The 18,346-nt window shown below is 49.2% G+C and overlaps 1 protein-coding gene across 2 annotated transcripts in view; it reads left to right on the top strand.

The window, feature by feature from the left end:
* The first annotated feature begins 11,576 nt into the window (after positions 1-11,576).
* DNAH1 (dynein axonemal heavy chain 1) overlaps positions 11,577-18,346 on the top strand; it is a 71,212-nt gene continuing 64,442 nt past the window's right edge. The window contains exons 1-3 of one of the 2 annotated variants that reach the window (XM_068201721.1): positions 11,577-11,653; positions 16,148-16,298; positions 16,843-16,915. In XM_068201721.1, coding sequence (XP_068057822.1) covers positions 16,188-16,298; positions 16,843-16,915 — 184 coding nt within the window. In that variant the 5' untranslated portion in view covers positions 11,577-11,653; positions 16,148-16,187. The remainder of the gene's footprint in view (positions 11,654-16,147; positions 16,299-16,842; positions 16,916-18,346) is intronic. The other variant, XM_068201722.1, reaches the window with a different exon arrangement.

Consider the following 18,346-nt stretch of genomic DNA (forward strand, 5'->3'; position numbering starts at 1 on the left):
CTTTTGGGGGACTAGGATCTTTTCAGTTCCTGCAATGGATTTAATTCCTAAAACGTGTGTCCTGTTCCCTGCTCCCATGCTGAATCAGGAAAGCATTCACCAAACAAAAGCCAAATCTCCCTCCTAGGGGCAGTCAGGAAAAGGGTCCCTGCAGTGGTCTCTGGTTTGAAGACAAAAGGTTCCTTGGACTATAGACAAGCGAGTTAGTGCCACCATGGATTATAGAAACAGCTGTGGAAGAAGGATTAGCCACCACCTGTGTGACAAAGGCTACAGGTCTCCAGTGCCGGGGCCAGCAGGACCCATGGCAGATGCTTTGTGCTACCTGTCTGCCTGAGCTTGACTCTCAAGGTGCTTTCTTTATTCTCAACTTGCCCCTCTCAAATGCAAAGTGCTTAGGCTAGGATGAGCCAGACCTGCCTAGACCCAGGTCTGGACAATCTCAGCCTCTTTTAATTTGAATTGACCAATTCCCTCTTTCCTACAGCCCAAGGCCTCTTTGGCTGTGGGCTGTAGGAAATGCCTTGGTGTGCTGAGCACACTAAGGCAGAGCAATGCTGGCTACAGGGCAAGCACAGACCCTGCCACTGCCACCCAGGCACTGAGCTGCTCTTCGTGCAGCAGCTTGGTCTGCCATGGGACACTGGCTTTATTAAAGCCTCTTGACCTGAAGGGAAGTTGCTACAGCTTTTAAGTGCTCTGTAACACCCCACTTGTTGGTGTGTCCATGCAGCACCCCATCCCTTTAGCCCTTCTGGGCTCAAACTTTGTCCTCTATAGACCCATCCTCTGATACGGAACTTGCAAAGCTAAAATCATTACCAGTTTTGAAACATCCAGCAAATAGCTGAACTCAATTGAAAAGCTTTTTAGGAGACTAATAATCCTACCTCCCTATCAGAGACTGAATAATGTGCAGTAAATCCTGCCTCAGGCTTCGTGCACTGAACAACACTGTGGAAAAGCCTTGTGAGACTTTTTGCTAACAGTGCAAAGTTGGTCCTGTGCATGGGTTAGACAAGGGTCCTCTGGAAAATAGCTCAGCTGTGGAATTAACATTAAACTTGCTGCAACCAGATTGTTTTTGACAATTTCATTTGTATATACATGTTTTGTTCTATAACAGTCACTTATACAGTCCTTTTTGTCAAAGAGTTTCTGAGTTAAACTTTAAACAGAAAACCTCACCAGAAGGGTAATCCAACACTGGAACTGTCTGCCCAGGGAGGCTGAGAGGTGTCCATCCTTGGAGATACTCAAAACCTGATGAGATGTGGTACAAATCAACCTGCTTGAGCTGGCTCTTCTTTGAGCCAGGTGGTTGGATGAGGTCTCCAGAGGCTCCTGCCAACTTCAACTGTTCCTTAAATTTTAAAAAGCTGTGGAAAGATGATTTAGCATCTAAATTTCAGGACACAAGGTTTGCCATGGGAACTGACCATCCAGATGCAAAAGCACAGAGCCTGCTTGAGCTGAGGACAAGGAGATACCCTGCTACCCACAGAGCATGAAAAGCCTCTTCTCTTTGCTTCTTCCATTCAGCCAAGAGAAAAAGACAGTAGTGGTGGCCTGAATTATGGCACTTGTGGGTTTTTCCTGTTGCTGAATATAACGAGGGGCAGCATTAGTTTCCAGGCAACTGATTTGGTGTCTTTCCAAAGGCCTCTGGCAGTGGGGTTTCTCACTGAGGACCCTGTTTTCTTCCTTTCCCTTTGTAAGCATTACACTTTCACCTAAATTGCACTCCACTCTCCTGGCTGCAGGTTTTTTGACATCCTTGCCTTCAATTTTCAGATCCTCACAGTTCTTTTTTAAACACAGGTTCTCCTCGTGGAAACCCCCAAAGGGGGTGGATCTGCAGGGGCAGCAACACCAAGTGAGTGTGGCAGAGATTAAAAACTGGGCTGGTGAGGGTGGCAGAAGACACAGTGATAAGGTACAGCCACAGAGAAGGGCATGTGAACTTGGTGCTTCTTGTAATCTGGAGTGATAAGACTAAAGGAGAAAGACTGGGAAACTGGGATCAGCACACAACTTTGACAGACCTTCATGTCTACAAACCTAAAACTCCTACAAACCACTCAAAACAGCTTCATCTGAACTCAACCAAGTCCTCACCTTGGATCGTGGTGCTACTGCAGCAGGACCTAAGGTGAGAGGCACCCAGGAAGCTGCTAAATGCCATGGCATATTCCCTGCTAAAACTGAGGCTACCTCCCTGCTGAAGGAGAATAAAAACACTGGTCCTTCCTCTGTGGCTTCTGAAAGAGAATAAAAACACTGGTCTTTACGAGATAAAGCTCAATAAAGCTGGGTATTTCCAAGAACAAAGGAAATTAAATTCTCCAGACTGCACTGTAGAAGTGACCCCCAATGTTCTGTGGCCTAAGCCTGTGTAGAATTGTAGATATAATTCTTTTAGGCATAGAGACTTGGCTTTTTAGAATCAGAATCTTTTTCCTGGAATTTTACTTTTAGTCTTTAAAATGGAAAATTCCAGAAGAGAAGGAGAAGTTACAGGTTTCTAGGAAGATCAGGGATCAACTGTTTCCTAGCAGAAGGCAAGCCAGGAGTCAAAGGTGACCTCAGTACCGGCTCTGCCCTCACCAGTCAGGGGTTACACTCACATCCTGGGAAGAGGGGGAACTGGAGCTGGGAATCAGAATGTTCAGACCAAAACAGAGAAACAGCAAACATACCATTTCATACAAAATGAAATGAGATCCAACAGGGAAGAGGAGAGGGAAGGTGGAGGGGGATCCATTATTCATGAAGGCAACAGTAGTACAACAGAGCTTGCACAGACCCATGCAGAGCTGGATAAGGTTACTGCAGAAACAAGGGCTGGTAATCGTATGCCAAAGCTCTGCTGCTTGGGTGTAGAAAGCAGAGAGGTATTGAGTCCTTCCTTTTCCTTTCTTTTCCCTTCTTTTCTCTTTCTTTCCCTTCCTTTTTTTCCCCTTCCCTTCCTTTCCCAGCAGATAACACTCTCCTGGGGTATATGACATCAGAAACAAGCTTCCTTAGAAAGCTCTACTCGTGGTCCTTTGAGGAAGATTTGGGAAGTTAGAAACCTGTAGAGCACAGGAGGAGGGAGAAGCAGACCCCAGAGAGATAGCAGACAAGTGAGATCAAGGTTCTCCGCCTCCCACCAAGGCTGATCCTGATTTCCTCAACAGGGAAACCTATCAGGGCTTGGTGCTTGTCTCAAATGACAGCACGTGTTTGCAATGGCTCTGTGGTTTCCCACAAAGCAATGATTTTTCTTTTTCTGTTTGCTGCTTTCTCCTTATTCTCCTTGCAAGCAGAGCTGCTGGCTCCTGTCTGGCAGCTGGCTGTGGGACACCATTTGCAGATGAATGGGTGAGCAGGTACTTGTGTAATGCTGACTGTTACAACATGGAGGACATATCCCAGCAGCTCTCCTGAGGAATTAAACATCCCTGACTGTGTGGACAGGAAACTGGCCTCTGGCTTTGCCCTGCTTGGCTTGGAAGTATCCTGAAAGTAAAAAGGAGGGTGAGCCACAGGGCTGGATTGATTAGCAGAGGAAGGGCTATAGCCTTTATAGCTTTTAATGGCATCACCTGCAGTGGTTTCTGGGGTTACTTAAACTGTGTATGATGGGCTAAATCTAGCCCTTCTCTCAGGCAACAGTGGTGGCTGTTACCTGCATCACTGTTAACTGCTGGAACTCAATCACGTGTGTGGGGCAAGGAGGGGATTTTTTCCTGGGTGGAGTGTATATACAACACAGGTGGCGGGTAGGACAAACAGTGGGGACATTTTGCTTAAATTGGTATGTTCCTGCTCACCTTTTGGTTGACATGTAGGGGAGAGGCAATGGGGAGAGGATTATCTATTAAAAACACAATCAGATGTGGAATGTGAATATGGACTGTGGGCTATGATCCAAGGGGAAAAAAATCCACCACTCACTGCAATGCTTTTGTTTTGCCTTGAGTAGAAGCAGATCTGAAATCTTGGTGGTGGTAGAAAATGAAGTATTTCCTACCCTGGGTGGCTTGTGCGAGGCAGAAATGTGTGCAGGCTTGTGCAGTGAAGGTGATCCCTCTACTCAAGCAGCTGAGGAGGCAGCAGCAGCTGTAAGCTCACGCCAGCAGCGCGGTGGCCCTGGGATTGTGACACCCTTCTAAGGGCCACCCTGATGGACTAGAGCATGGGCTGAATCAGGCCCTTGTGCAAAAAGAGCTCTTCCTCAGCTGAGGGAGGCTTTGCAGGATCAGACCCTGCTGGTGCTGCAGGAGGTGCTGACACCAAATCAGTGCACGTCATCGCCAGGCTGTGCCTGGAGGGATGTATGGCTTGAGCACACTGGCTTGGATCATGTCCCATGTATGGTACTAGGGCTGCCAGGCACTGCAGCCAGAACATTTAGTGCTCACCTGGAATACATTGCATGATATATTTAGAAAGCTTTTTTTTCCCATTGTTTTTAATTGCATTCAGCTTTTTTGATATTTCTGCTGGTGGTCGGCCACATGGTTTTGCAAAAAAAAAAAGCCACCACTGAGCAGCATGTGGGCCCTGTGTCTGCCTGTGAGCCAGGTCCCATCTGGCTGTAATTACTAGCTTCACATCAGCAGAAGAGTGTAATATTTAAACACAAATGTTTGATGTTTGCATAGCAAACCTCAGGATGGAAAGCTCTTGATAATCAGCCTGCAGGGAGGAGGTGGGCTTGCTGCAGGTGAGCACTGAGGTGTGTGGGATGTAGCAAGACTTTGTGGGGTTTTATGTGGATAGAGAGAAGAGCAACACTGAATTCAGAAGCCCTTCATGCCTCACTCTGGGCAAGAGCTCCACACAGCATTGCAATCCTCATTCTTAGGCCTTTGGGCTACAAGCCATGCAGAGCAGTGTGGTGCAGGGCAGATGACCCTGCCAGGGATCTCCCATCTCATCCCACTCGGAACATGTAAGGAGGTCACTGAAGCCTGCAAAATGGTAGAAGAGCTCCTGAAATCAATACAGGCTCCTTGCCCTGAGTTGTAGCCATCAGGATGGATCACAACCCTTGTTAGGTTTCAGCAGCTCAGGCACCAGCTATGCCTGGAGAGCAGGGAGCTGGAGCCAAATTCATAGAAACATGGACAATCTATTGCACTGGCACCCCAAAATTAGGATTGAGACCACAGCAAGCATTAGCCACCTTCTCCGACAGAGATAAGATCCAGCCCACAGTACCCTTCCAAAGAACCTTCCCCTGCTTGTAGTGGACACAGCGTGAGATCTCTTGTGTATGGCACTTTGCCTCCCTGCCCTTCAGTCCCAGTCCTTGGGGAAGGAAAACAACAAGCTTGTACTTCGCCCTGCTCCAATTGGGACGACAAGTGAGAAAACGGCTTCATCTGCTCCCAGGCACCTCTGGAAGGTGACAGACACATGTGCTGCCTGCAGCATCCTCTGTTTAGCATTAAGATCCAAGCATGACCGTGCACACCCAGCCAAATGAGAGTCCTGGAGCTGCTGGCCCCTGTGCCACCTCCTGTAGGATACACAGCACCCTTGCTTTCTTCCTGACAGAGAAGAAAATCCATGCCTGGAGATGGCTTTAATTCATAATGCCATCATGGGACTAGCAGCTGGCTCTTCCTGAGCTTGTCCAGACAAGGTTCCACCTGTCACAACTTGTCATTTTATAAGTGCAGGAGGCTAGAGCCTAGGATAACAGGATAATAAGAGGATAACAAATGCCCCCTCACTGTCTCAGGGGGTTTGGGGACCTATTCTCTGCAGCTTGCACACCCAAGGTAAGCCAGCCCTACTGTCGTCACTGCCTCTGAGGAGCATTGCTCATCTCAACAAACTTTAAAGCTGCATCCTGACAGACCAAAATAAATCAATCAATAAATAAATTGTCCATCTCGTCTACTGGATTCTGCAGTTTATTTCCTCGGCGCTGATGAAAAATAGTTGGATGCTTAGTAGCTTCATGAGACTAATTATGATAAACGGCCCCATCGCTGCTAATATCCGGACATTAATTCCCAGATGGAGCTGCAGAAAATGTCAGGAATGGAAATGTCAGCTCTCTAAAAGGACCTGGCAGGTATTGAAGTGGGGACTGGAACGTCAGCAGAGGAGGGAGTAGGGGGAGATCTGGGAATTAGCAGGATGTCGGTACACATTTAGAAGCTATAATTCCTCTCACTTGGTTGCCCAATTCCTCACAGCAATGCCACAACCACAGCTTTCTTCACATTTTGCATTCTCTGAGCTCTGCTCCCTGTACCAAGGCAAAAGATTGGCACTCACGAAGCAGGTGACAATTTCTTTGTGCAGAAGAAGCTCACCCATAAGTTTCAAGAATCTCCTTCCCACTGAGATCCCCAGAAATGTCACCTGCTCTGCAGGATGGACACTGGGTGTCCAGTCAGCCTGTCAGCAGACAGGCTGAGAGGCAACAAAAGGTCACACCCAAACTCTGCTCCCATTCTCCTCTAGGTTTCATACCTGCATTCATATTTGCATTTCTACAATTACCAGTCGAATACAAAAATATGATGGAAAATAGCAAAAAACTCTCTTGGGGTTTTTGTTCTGGTTTTGGGGGGTTTTTGTTTGTTTGTTTGGAGAGGGTTTGTTTCTGTTTTTTGGTTCATTTTCCACCAAGAATTTAAAATTGTTTCTTGTATTTAAAAGAGCTATTTATGGAGAATATTCCCTGCCAAGTGAGAGGTACTTCAAGGTAGATGGACAAGCCAGACAAATTGTATGAATGCTCAACTACTGACAGCACTGTGTCAATGATGGTAGGAAGTCAGGCTGGCACCTGGTGCAATAAATCAGCTGATGGACAAGTTCAAGAAACTCTGTTTTGAAGCCATTTTAAATATAAAAAATGTTAGGTTGTCCTCTTATGGTGCAAAGACATGCACTGCTTTTGCTGCTCTGTTCAGCCTGCTGGCTCAGGCCCCATTCTGTACGGCATGTGAAACAGCGGTGTTCACATGATGATCTATTCCAGCTTTTGGCACATGGTTCCTAGTGGAAAAAATCTGAACAGGTTGGGGATTCCTTGATCAGATGCCAGTTGGTTGAAAGAAAGGCTTTTCACAGGAGTCTGTTGCTGTTTGTCAGCAAAGGCTGGAATTTTTGCTCAAAGCCAGATAATTTCAACATTTACCTGCTGAGAGAAGATTTAACATCGAGCCTGACAGGTCTGGTTCAGACCGCAGACTTTAACCAGAATTCTCCACAGCCCCCAGCGAGTTCTCTTGTAGTAGGGAGCCAAGATGCCTCTGTTTCTCATGGAAAGCTTGAAGTTCCTCTGGAAGCTTCAGGGAAATTTTCCAGCCTTTCTATAAGGAGGCAAGTAGTGGGAAAGTAGCTGCACCATATTTGCTGTGGAGATACAGAGCTCCAAACTTCCTGTGTATGTTCTGACAGATGACCTGTCATCTGCATGAAATCTGCCCATTGATCTGTTGGGACTTCTGAGGAATTTAAGGGTCTAGTTCCAGGGGGTTTGGGAGCCAGAGGATGGGATACTTGGGAGCACCTCTGCCACTAACCCTCTCTGGAATCAAGGTGCCTATAAAGCACATATGGGCTCTTGGAAAAATCTCCCAACTTACTGGGAGCTTCCTGCTGACAAGCTCTTTCTGTCAGCAACCCCATGGAGAACAAGGACATTGCATTTGAGGCAGTTCTGGCCAAATCAGCTGAACCAATTGTGTGAAAATGGCTACTGCAAGCTCCTCTGCCCACCACTGCTGAGATCTTATCACTGAGGCTTGTTTATCTTCTCCATTCCCACTGCTCCCTGCCTGTTCAGGCTTGGCCCTGGTGATCTTCACTGTCAAATTTCTCCTTCTGGACAGCCCCATGCTTTTTGTGTGTCTTTCCTGGGGCAGTAACCTCTGCCTGCAAATTCCCTGGGGAAGCCTTCTGGCTTGGTTAATGGTGTGATCCCTAATGTGAGAGAACACACACTGGGGAGACGATGTACTGTGGCACAGTGGTGGATGTGAAGGATAAAGTTAGCTAACAAGAATGTCACTATTGGAGCCAAAGTCTCATTCACTTTCTGAAGCAAAAACTGGCTGGAAAGTACAGAACTTGCAGCTACAAACTGTTCACTGGTCCCAGCCTGACTGAATTAAAGGTAACAGCCTTGTGTCAAGAGAGCTGTTGAAAGCAGCAGGAATATAAAGATAATCTGGCTTGATATCACTTCCCCAGAATCAACTTGCCCCTTCAGGAGAAGTGCTGAGGCAACAAGAAGCTAGACCTTGTCCTGACTTTATGACGTTCTTAGGGGTTTGTGTCTTGGGGTTCGATCTGAGGACTGTCTGTCAAATGTACTGTTAGCATTGTCAGCATGTGGTGCTTTACTCTAGATTAATGCTGTATCTTGTGTGTGGGAACACATGTAGGTGTGGAGACGGAGAAATCTAGGGCCTTATTCTCTAGTGGCCTTGTGCTTTAAGGATCATTTACACCTTCAGCAAAATGTGTGTGGGGTGGGAATGGAAACACTGCTAAATCTGATGGGGCCTGCCACCCACGGTAGGGGGTAGGTGCAAGTGATGGAACAAAACAACCAGCACATCATCTCCAAGGTCCACAGAAGTCGGGATTTTTGCTATTTTATTCTTCCTCCCATAACTAAGGGGAGGCTGTACTCTGTAGAAGTGAGTTTTGGTGTGATATGGGGTTTTCTGGGCTATTGGATTGGGATAGATGCAGGAGAGCCAAATGAGTGAAAGTGCAGAGCAGGAAAAGTGGCTCCAACATCTCAGACCATGTACAAGAAAAGCTAGGCTCCTCAGTCAGAAAAGAGCCTCAGAGACAGAATGAGCCACTAGCATGTTTCACATATTTCTCCTTTCCAGTGCCAGCTCACATCCTCACACCTACTGAAACTCGTTTGATTCTCATGTCTGGTAACTGTGTGAGAGTTTTCTCCCTCCCTGTGAGACTCTGCTAACCTTTGTTCATGCTTTCATTCCAGTGGTGTGACAGGAGACAGGGAGAATAGTGTATTCCTTCTCCCAAAACAGCCTTGCACTAAGGAAAATACTGGGTAAGTCACTGACCAGTGTGTTTCAACAGGGACTCAGGAACCTCTTCTTGGAGAACTGTTTTCTTGGAAACTCAACATGAAATCTGCGGCCTCAAAAGAGCCCATGGTAGAAAAGGAGCACTAAGAGGAACTGTCAGAAGAAAGACAACACTAAACCTTTTGCACTGGCCCAGCTGGGGACAGGATCTCAGCTCAGACTGATATGAGAAGGTGAAAGCACAGAGATGCTCAGCTGTGCCAACCATCACCACTGCCGCTTTGAACCTGCCCTTTGCAAGTGGGTAAGTAACACATTCCCCTGCCTGGTCGTCCTGGGCTAAAGGAGCACCCATGGAAGCAGGACACAGTGCCAGCACATCCTACTGCAACACCTGGGAGCAAGGCTCTGGAGAACCAGAAAGGCCTTTTGAAGGCAGGTCAGGGATGGATCAGGCATGGCAGCACACGGGTGGAGAGCAGGTGGCTCACACACCTGTTTGCTTTCTGTTCTGGCCTGGTGCGTTTGTGAAGGCCCAGCCAGTCGAATCAGTGGGGCTTTCACCTCCTGACTTGCTGAAGCATTTTGTGGTGAACTTTGAAAGCCTGGTCCAAAATGAAGCCCAGCTGACCACAGGAAGAGCAAGACCTGCTGTGAATTCCAGCCCACTGCAGGGGGGATGAAGCCAGCACAAAATGGATGCATATTTTTCCCGTGCAAAGGACAACGGGGCTCCACCATTGTTTCCTCTCAATCAGAGAAGCCATCTGGGATGTGACTCCAGGGAACTCCAGCAAGAGCTGTAATTATATCAAACATAATTGAGGCAAGCCAGCAGTGCTCCTTACTTAAGCAAAGCTATGAGGCCAGCAATATGACAGAGGACATACACCTGGGAGTTTATCCAGCATCTGCTGCTTTCAGTGGGGCTGGGAGCAGTTCAGCATGGAGTGCAAACCCACCCAGTGACTCCTTGCTGCATGGGGCTGATCCTGTGAACACCTTGGCAGCAGCTGAGCAATGCTGTGAGGGAGCTTGCTTATCTGGAGAAGCTTGTGTTTCTTGCCTGAGGCTCTGCCTGCCCCACCTTTCTCTGTCCAAACCTCACATCCCCTCACTTGCAAATTTTTGGATGGCACAAATGCCTCACCACCCTCGACTACCAGGCCCTTTACCCCCAGCAGGTACCCAGGCAGGGACAGGAGCCAGTGCTCTTGGCCTGAGCACTGCTTCCTCCCATGGCATGCCCCCCATCCTGGTGCCTCCTTTGCCTAATTCTCTGCCTCCATACAAGGCCCAGCGGGCATCCCTTGGGCCAGCCTGACAGCTGTGCTGTCCTGCTCCTCTGGCCCTGGATTCTAGGAGTTGCACCTCTCCCAAGTGCACAGCTGGGAAGCAGCAGGATTTACTGTCAGCCTGGACCGGGCCAGCAGGCATTGGGGGTCTCAAAGGAGCTAAGAAGCAGCCCCTGTCTGCCTGCCTGCTACAGCTCTCCTCCTGCAGAAGCCTCCACTTATCTCCTATTTCATCCTTTCCTCCTCCTCCTCCTGTGCCCTTTATACTCCTTCACAGTAGATCTCTTATGGCTTGGGTTTAAATCTTTTCCTCTCTGCTTTTCCACCTCCTTCTTCTCCCCCAAAATAATCCAGACCTGTTCTTCCTCACTCCCCCGCAGGGCTGGCACTGCTTGTCCTTCCCCACCATTCCCTCTGTGGGGGACCAGTTTGTCGGGGCCTGTTCAACAGGACTCAATGCCACTTTTCCTTCTGTAGGGATGACATGTTCTCCAGGGCCAGTAGTCCCCCATCCCCACCCAACATGATCTTTTAGCTCAAGACTTCCATGGGTACACAAGGTTGATTAAGACAAGCCAAGGTGCAGCTCTACATCAGCACCATGCCTGCCTCCACTCGTTTTGGGGATGGGATGGAGGAAGGATCTGCTGGACCTTCCTGGTCAGTGGCCGGCAGGGTTGGCAGCCAGCTGGTGTGGGAGGTGGCAATGGGACAGCAGTCGCCCGGTCCCTTGGCTTCCTCGCATGGCGAATGGGGGCTGACCCCAGCGACACTCGGTGGCGCCTTGCTGGGATGGCGAGCACCCTGGGGCTGGCAGCCCTGGAAGGCACGGGTTGGTGGGTGGCTCGGTGGCACTGCTCCACAGCCGTAGCCTCTGGTGGCAGCTCCGCGTTGGCCTAGTTGTGGTGACTCTGAAGTGGCAGCGGAGGCTCTGTGGTGTCCCCGTTGTGGCAACTCAGAGACGCCAGCGGCAACTCCGTAGTGGTGGCTCTTAGGCTGCTCCAGGGGCTCTGCGATGTCCGTGCGGCGGCAGCTGAAGTGGCAGCGGGAGCTTTGCGGTGTCCCTGCGGCGGCTCTGGGGAGGCGCCGGGGGCCGTCACAGCCCCGCGCCGGCAGCCGCAGCCTGGAGCAGACCCCGCTTCCCCAGGGGAGCGCTCCCCCCCGGCTCGGGCGTGGCGTGGCCCGCGGCTCGGGCCCGCGCTGCCTCCTCCGGACCAGCCCAACGCGGGGGGGAGCGCCCGTCTCGGGCCGGAGCCTTCTGCCCGCCCCTGCTCCCGTGGCAACGCGTGCGGCGTCGGGGCGGACTCCGGTCGGCCGGGGCGGACTCGGGTCGGGTCGGGTCGGTCGGTCGGTGCGTACCGCCCGCAGGCAGGGCCCCGCCGGCCCCCGGAGCGGCGCTAGGGCTGCGGGCTCCGAGGAGGGGCTCGGGGGCTGGGCTGGGAGGGCGGACGGGCGCGCAGGTGTGAATGATGAGGGAGGCCCCTCGTGCGTTCGGCACATTGGGAGTGGCGGGCAGGGCCGGGACTCCTCGGAGCGTTGGGAGCGGGGTGTCCCGCGGCCGGAGCCCAGGCTGGGCGCTGGGAGCAGCTCCTGGCGCTGCCCCATCTCCACACGTCGCACGTTAACAGCCCCATGGCTGCTCCTGCCGCACCCCGGGGTCTTTCAGAAATGAAATCCTACAGCAGCGTTTGTTTCACCCGCGTTGCGCTTGGTCAGCGACACAAACACTGTTGGGGTCACGGTGTGAATGCCCGGCGGGGTGTCCTGCGGCACCCACCGTGGCTGTAGCCCCAGGCCGGGCCGCTGAGCCCCGGCTTTAACGAGCAGCACCGGCCGCCAGCCGCCTGCGCTGCTCCCGGTGCGGGTGTGCTTGCGTGGTGCTTTCCCGTGGAGAAAAGAATGCATTTAAAAACCCAGAGGAAAATCAATTTTAAAACTCTGCAAATTGTTGGAGGGAATGGGCTGCTATAAAACTCGAAATTACTTTCAACTCGCTTTTTAGAGTAGAAGGGTTTTGAAGTACGGAATAATGCTTAAAGCAGTTTGTTGAGAGTGCATCACCTTGTCTGAGCTCATATTGCAGGGCTTAAATTATAGGAAGAGGGAACTTCTGCATGTTGGTGTCCAGATGGTCTAGTAGCTGGGATTCTGGCTATGCACAGATAAATAGATTTTAGATAAATACTAGATTTCACTCTGCGGTTTTGCTTAGGGGTTAGATGATATTTAAAGTACTATTCTCTAGTTCTGTTGCAATTTTTAGCCATTTTAAACCTCATTTGAAAGAAAAGAGTCCCATTTTGTCAAAGCTTTGGATCAAAGAATTGAAGTAGAGGCAACAGATCAAAAAGCTCATACCAGACGTTGAGCAAGACATGTGGGAGTTTGACTCTTGGATGTGTAAAGCCTGGATTTACTGAGAAATTGTAATTATAGTTTTGCCACAATGACACACAGACGCTGTAACTAATGTTGTGTCAGCAGTGCCATAAGAATATGCTCTCACTTTGAATAGTTCAATTTAGCATAATACATTGTACCTGGTATATCTAGGAAACATGCTTTTCAGGTGTGAGGGAGCATGACTAAATTAAACAGAGAGAGGTGTCTCAGCAGTCAGGAAAAGATTTTATAGCTAAAGCTGGGACATCTTGGTGCCAGCCTGATGTTTGCCAGCAAAGAACAGGGAGATGCTCCCAGGTGTGCAAGGAGGGGAGAAGGCTTACTGAGGAGGGCAGAGAAGCTGGTTTCAGGAAGACATCCCACCTGCTTGCAATGAGGTGTACTCCTATTTCCTCCACCTTTGTGCCCCTCCTTGTCAAAGGAGAGCCTCAGTCCTGAGGAAAGTGCTCCAAGTAGGAAAGGATTGAAGGCTGTGAATGTGGCAGGTGTCCAGCCTCCTGTCCCCAGCTGGAGTGTGAGGGGGCACTGGGCAGTTTCACTGCTCTTCTTCAGGATCCCTCAGACAGCCAAGGAATCCTTGAGCACAAGCTATGTGGTACCATCAGCAACTGCTGTAGCAGAGTTGGCTGAAAGCTTGAGCTGCCATTGTGTTCTCGCCCTGGCAATCCATGCCAAGCTCTGCTGCCCAGGGATGGGGGTCTGAGGTCACCCCTGGATGGAGGGAGGGGAGGACAGCCCTAGGTCTGCATGCTGCATGTTCTTTCAAGGCAGTTGGAAACTTGGAACAAGGGAACTGCTCTGCAGTAAACTTCTTGGCTCAGCAGTTAGGCTGAGCAAAAGAGAGAGGGTCTCTTCTCATCTTTGAAACCAGCCTGGAGACCATTCCTGAGAGGTGGATGGGACCAGCCAAACCACCTAGCTGGAGGCTAGCACTGAAGCGAGCTCCCCACCATGCTCTGGGAACCTCCTTGTTGGAAAACCCAGACACATCCCAGCAGCTGGGGTGGCAGGAGAGTAGGATTCCCTTTGTGCTTAGCAGTACTCCCATATCCACATCAGCTTTAGTGCTCTCTGACAAGCTGTTTTACTGATTTGTTTGGGGAATTGCTGGGAAAACTTTGGATGCCTGGTTTTGTTCTTTATTTTAAGTGGTGTGTGTCAGGTTTTTTTGCAATTGCAAACACAGGGACCTTCCCTCTGTACAGCTGGGAGAGCATGATGGATGTTTCTGATCTGAACACTGAGTAGAGGTTTGTTTTATTTTGACATAAGCGCTCAGGACGGACTTAATTGAGGTGTGAGTGAGTACACAGCGAACAAAGTAGCAAAGAATTAGGCTTGCTGTGGGCTGTCTTGGTAAAGTTGTTCCCAGTCATGGAAACTTGTCCATCATGGACAGCAGCCACATTATTTTGGTTCTAGGCAGAGATTGCCAGTTCTGTTAAATTGGGAATGAGTTCAGTCACTCACCCCTACTAAAGGTTCAGATGAACCTTGTGTCCTGGGCTGGCTTCTTTAATTGGATGGTTTTAGGATTCTGGTGGTAAGAGGCAAAAGTACAGCAATTCATGTAGGCATGGTGGCCCTGCTCCCAAGGAGAGGATGCTCAGGTGACACATCAGGAGGGGCACCGCAGGGTCGTTCCGCCTTGCTGCTGTTCTCCAAGCCAGTGCAGCAGGCACGAAAGAGTCCAGCAGTGATTCATCAGGAATCCTTGGATCTTGGCTGATTCCAATCAGTCCTGCTGGGCTGCTAAAATAGATATGGCCAGAGCATAAAATAGCTAATAAAAACAAAATCCTCCATGGAAAACTCATTCTTCAGGGTGTGAGGTTCCAGTTGCCATGCCAAAGCAAAGCTGAGAGAAGAGAGATTGGAGATTTTCTAGCTTAAAGGAGGGGAGGGGGTATTATTGATCTCATCTCCCAGGTCTTTCCAATCTGTTCGTTTACTCCATTTCACTTAAAAGATTCGCATCATGGTAACCTTGATTTATTATCTGATTTCTTTTTTGATTCAACCTCTCAAAATTGTGCACTGGCTTGAACCTGCAGTAATAAACCAGCACAGTTATTCCCTCTTATCTCCGGCATGCATGTAATGCTTTCTCTGCTGTACCTGATTCATTCTCACAGACAGGCAGCAAGGTGAAATTTTGAAAAGATTGCCCTCTCTCATCAAGAGTATAGAGTGAGCAGAGTTTTCACTCCATTCAAGAGCAGAGCAGAGAGGTCATGGCAGGAAGGGATCCAGTGGCGTTGTCTCTAGGTCAGGTTGGGACTCCAGACAAGTACTGTGCCAGCTGTGGCCTTCAAGACCAGGCAAGGTCTTTCCAGAACTTAGCTGTGGAAAGCTGGAAGACTCCTACTGCAGAGGCTTGGCTACCAGAAGTAAGAAAGATCCTAGCAAGGGTGCAGGAGACAAACCACTAGCCAGGTTGGGCTGGATGAGGAGTCTGGGTGTAGCCCTGAGCATGAATTGATCAGTAAGCTGTATTGGCCTTGGAGTACCTTTGAGAGACACCATGGAGAGCTTTGACTCATAATTTATAGGAATAAGCTACACAGGTATGTGTACATCATTATATCAGTGCATGCATGTGCAGGCTGGAGCGGTTTGTGTCACTTTAGCTGTTCTAATTAGTTACAATAGTCTTCTCTGTGTTTAGACAAGCCTGAAACCAAGGGTTGCGTTATCCTCCTGCCAGAAGTCTAAGAGCTGTTCTTAATTGGTATCTCTCAGTGCACAAAGGTTTTTATAAAATAAAGCTGTACAGCTGTGATATTTGCCTGGACTTGCGTCTCCCAAGGTGGAAGAGCAGAAATTATTTGCGAGCTGAGCAAAAATATCCCCTGCAGGAGGAGAAAGATGGGAGCTTCTGGCAATATTTTAGTATGTGTTAGGTGATGCTTAAACATCTGTCATGAATTATTTAAATGAAAGAGGCAGACTTACACCTGGGAATAGCTGTGTTGGTATCCTAGGCTGTAGCCTATATCCCCTGGAGTTAAGTGTGACTAGGTTTTTAAGGGATTTGGGTGCAACAAAAGTAGTACTTCTCTTGTAGTCCCAGTTTACTCAAATTCTCCTGGCAGCCTTTTGAATGCTGCCACAGATCCGGGAAGCCCCTGCAGCTTAAGGAAAGCAGCTTTTCTTGTGTATACTGCTGGTTTTCCCACTCCAAAACCCATCTGGAATAATAAAGCGATCTCTTTCTCCAGGGTTAGTGAGCCATTGAGGCAGCCACATGAGTCTGATGGCCCCAGGTCATGAAGGCAGCGGTTGGTATTGAGTCAGGGGATCAAACCTTCCGTGTTACCCACTCATTGTAGCAAGTCAAGGATATCCAGCACTGTGGGAGGGTGTGGAGGGGTGCCAAAGATACAGTGTGTGACAGGCTCAATGTCTTTCCACTCACAGGAAGCCCAGGGTTACGTCACAGTGTTGTTCTCCTGAGAAGATGGAGAAAGCAAGGAAGGATTTGAGGAATTTTCTGAGTAGGAGCCGTCCTAGTACCAGCAATGAGGCTTCTGCTGATGTCCCTACTCCAGGAACCTCCAGTAGCTTGGGGGTAAGTGCAAAGAGCAGTCTTTCCTCCAGCACTGTCCTGAAAGTAAAAGACTGATGGTACAGCTGGTGTAGACACATACAGGCTTCACCCCAGGTCCTAGACCTTCCTTTGCTCAGAGGCCTTTGTGCAAGACCTTGGTCCTTACAAAGTGATGCCATGAGGCTCATCCTGGTCAGAGTTGTGCTGCCTTCCTCTGTAGCCAGTGACAGCACTGTCACGATTGTTGGGATGGCAGTATGGCAGGGCAGGCTTGTGGTTCTGGTGATATATGGTAGTAAAACCCTAATGACTGGCTGCCTAATCAGCCCCCAGTCAACATCCTAAGCTGACATCAGGCCACATGCTGCTGGGAGATCCCCTGCCCCTGTGCATTGGGCTGAACTTTTCAGGTATTTGTGTCTCTGAGCCTTTTCTGACCATTACTCACAGTCTCAGTTGTCCCTAAAGATCTTGTAAAGTCAGTCTTACAGTCCCACTTTGTACCTCTATGATCCCCACTCACACTCTGTCACCACTGTGCTCTGACACTTCCCTCACATTCCAGGGTGCTTCTGCTGGCCCCCACGTGTCCCAGTCTTTGGTGAACCAGGCAGACCAGGAGCAGCACACCCCTAAAGGTAAATACACTGAGAGGGAGCGAGGTGGGGCAGGAAACTGGGCCATAACTGTTAAGGTTGCCTATAGTGGGCATGCTGGGAATTAGGCTGCTGCCTCTGGGTTCGTGCTCTGCTTTCATTTTCAGTGCTCAGGAATAGTGCTGAGCTGCTTGAATATCCCGTGAAAAGTGAATGTCATTTAGAGGTGCAGCAAAGTGATCTGAGTGGGTGGTAAAACCCTGTTTTCTTTTCTCCTGGATAGATCCACTTCCCCCAGGGCTCAGGGTGGACTGTGCTGGTGCCTGTGGGAGTTCTGGTCCTGCTGCCAGAAGAACACTGAATTTGCATGTGTTCTTACTGTGCATGGAGCCAGCAGTGTCCCTTTCCTGTGAAAATAACAGAGTATCCTGAGTTAGAAGGGACCCACAAGGATCATCAAGTTAAACTCCTGGCCCTGCACATGACAACCCTAAAAGTGGGACCTGCCTGTGAAAACTGTATTTGGGATTTAGGTACAGCCAAAATCATGGCCTTTCCTCATTTATTTATTCTGCACCCAGCTGCACCCCAGAGCAGATTATTCTCCCTAGATGTAAGGGTTCTCTGTGTGTACAGAGCTGCTGGTGCCACCTGTTTACAAAAACTTGTGTCATGGATGCTCAAATATAGGAACAGAGAATGGTTGAAGGTTTACCAGCACTCTCCTGGCCCCTAGAGCACTCCTGGGGATATGGATCATAGACTGGCAGTGGGTGGGGAGAATGTGTGTGTGTGAGAGGATTTTAGAGAAAGATGGGAACTGTATATGCCACCCTCCTGTGCTTAGATGTGACATTTATTTTCATGAGTGAGGACAAATGACTGCTTCCTCAAGTGAATCTTGACAAGCTAGACTCATCTTTAACAAGTGGAGACAGAAGTCTATTTATGATCTGCTGCTTCTTCAAGGGGGAAGAAGCCATCAGGTTGGAAATGTAAATGCAAATGAAACACTAAGTATTGACATAAATAGTTGATAGTGCATGAAGTGCCATAATGGATGGTGCCACGGATTTGGCAACAATAAAATGACTAAATTGGAACAGCTGTGCTCCTTGACAACAAATACAAATCAGGGCCATTCTGTGAAGACCCCAAGCAAGAGATGTACACGAGGCTAAAGAGTTGCATTTTAGGGATTCCTCAAAATTACGTTATGGACCATGCAAGTGTTAAAGAGCACATTCATGCCAGGCTAGCTGCCCTTCTTGAGGGAGGGAAGTAGAGAGAGAGAGGAGCCAGTTAGTGGCTATTTCCTTTAGTCTCTAAGTAGACAACATACAGCTACAAGGGTTGAGTCAGGGGCCATTTTAGAAGGACAAGGGAGTGACCTCTTAGAGGACCCTTCCTGCAACTAGCCATCCTGAAATGTGTCTGGGTTTAGCACTATTGGCTGCTCTGCACAATTGCTTT

Source organism: Anomalospiza imberbis, chromosome 11 (genome assembly GCF_031753505.1).
Source record: "Anomalospiza imberbis isolate Cuckoo-Finch-1a 21T00152 chromosome 11, ASM3175350v1, whole genome shotgun sequence".
In the NCBI taxonomy this organism is placed as follows: Eukaryota; Metazoa; Chordata; class Aves; order Passeriformes; family Viduidae; genus Anomalospiza; species Anomalospiza imberbis.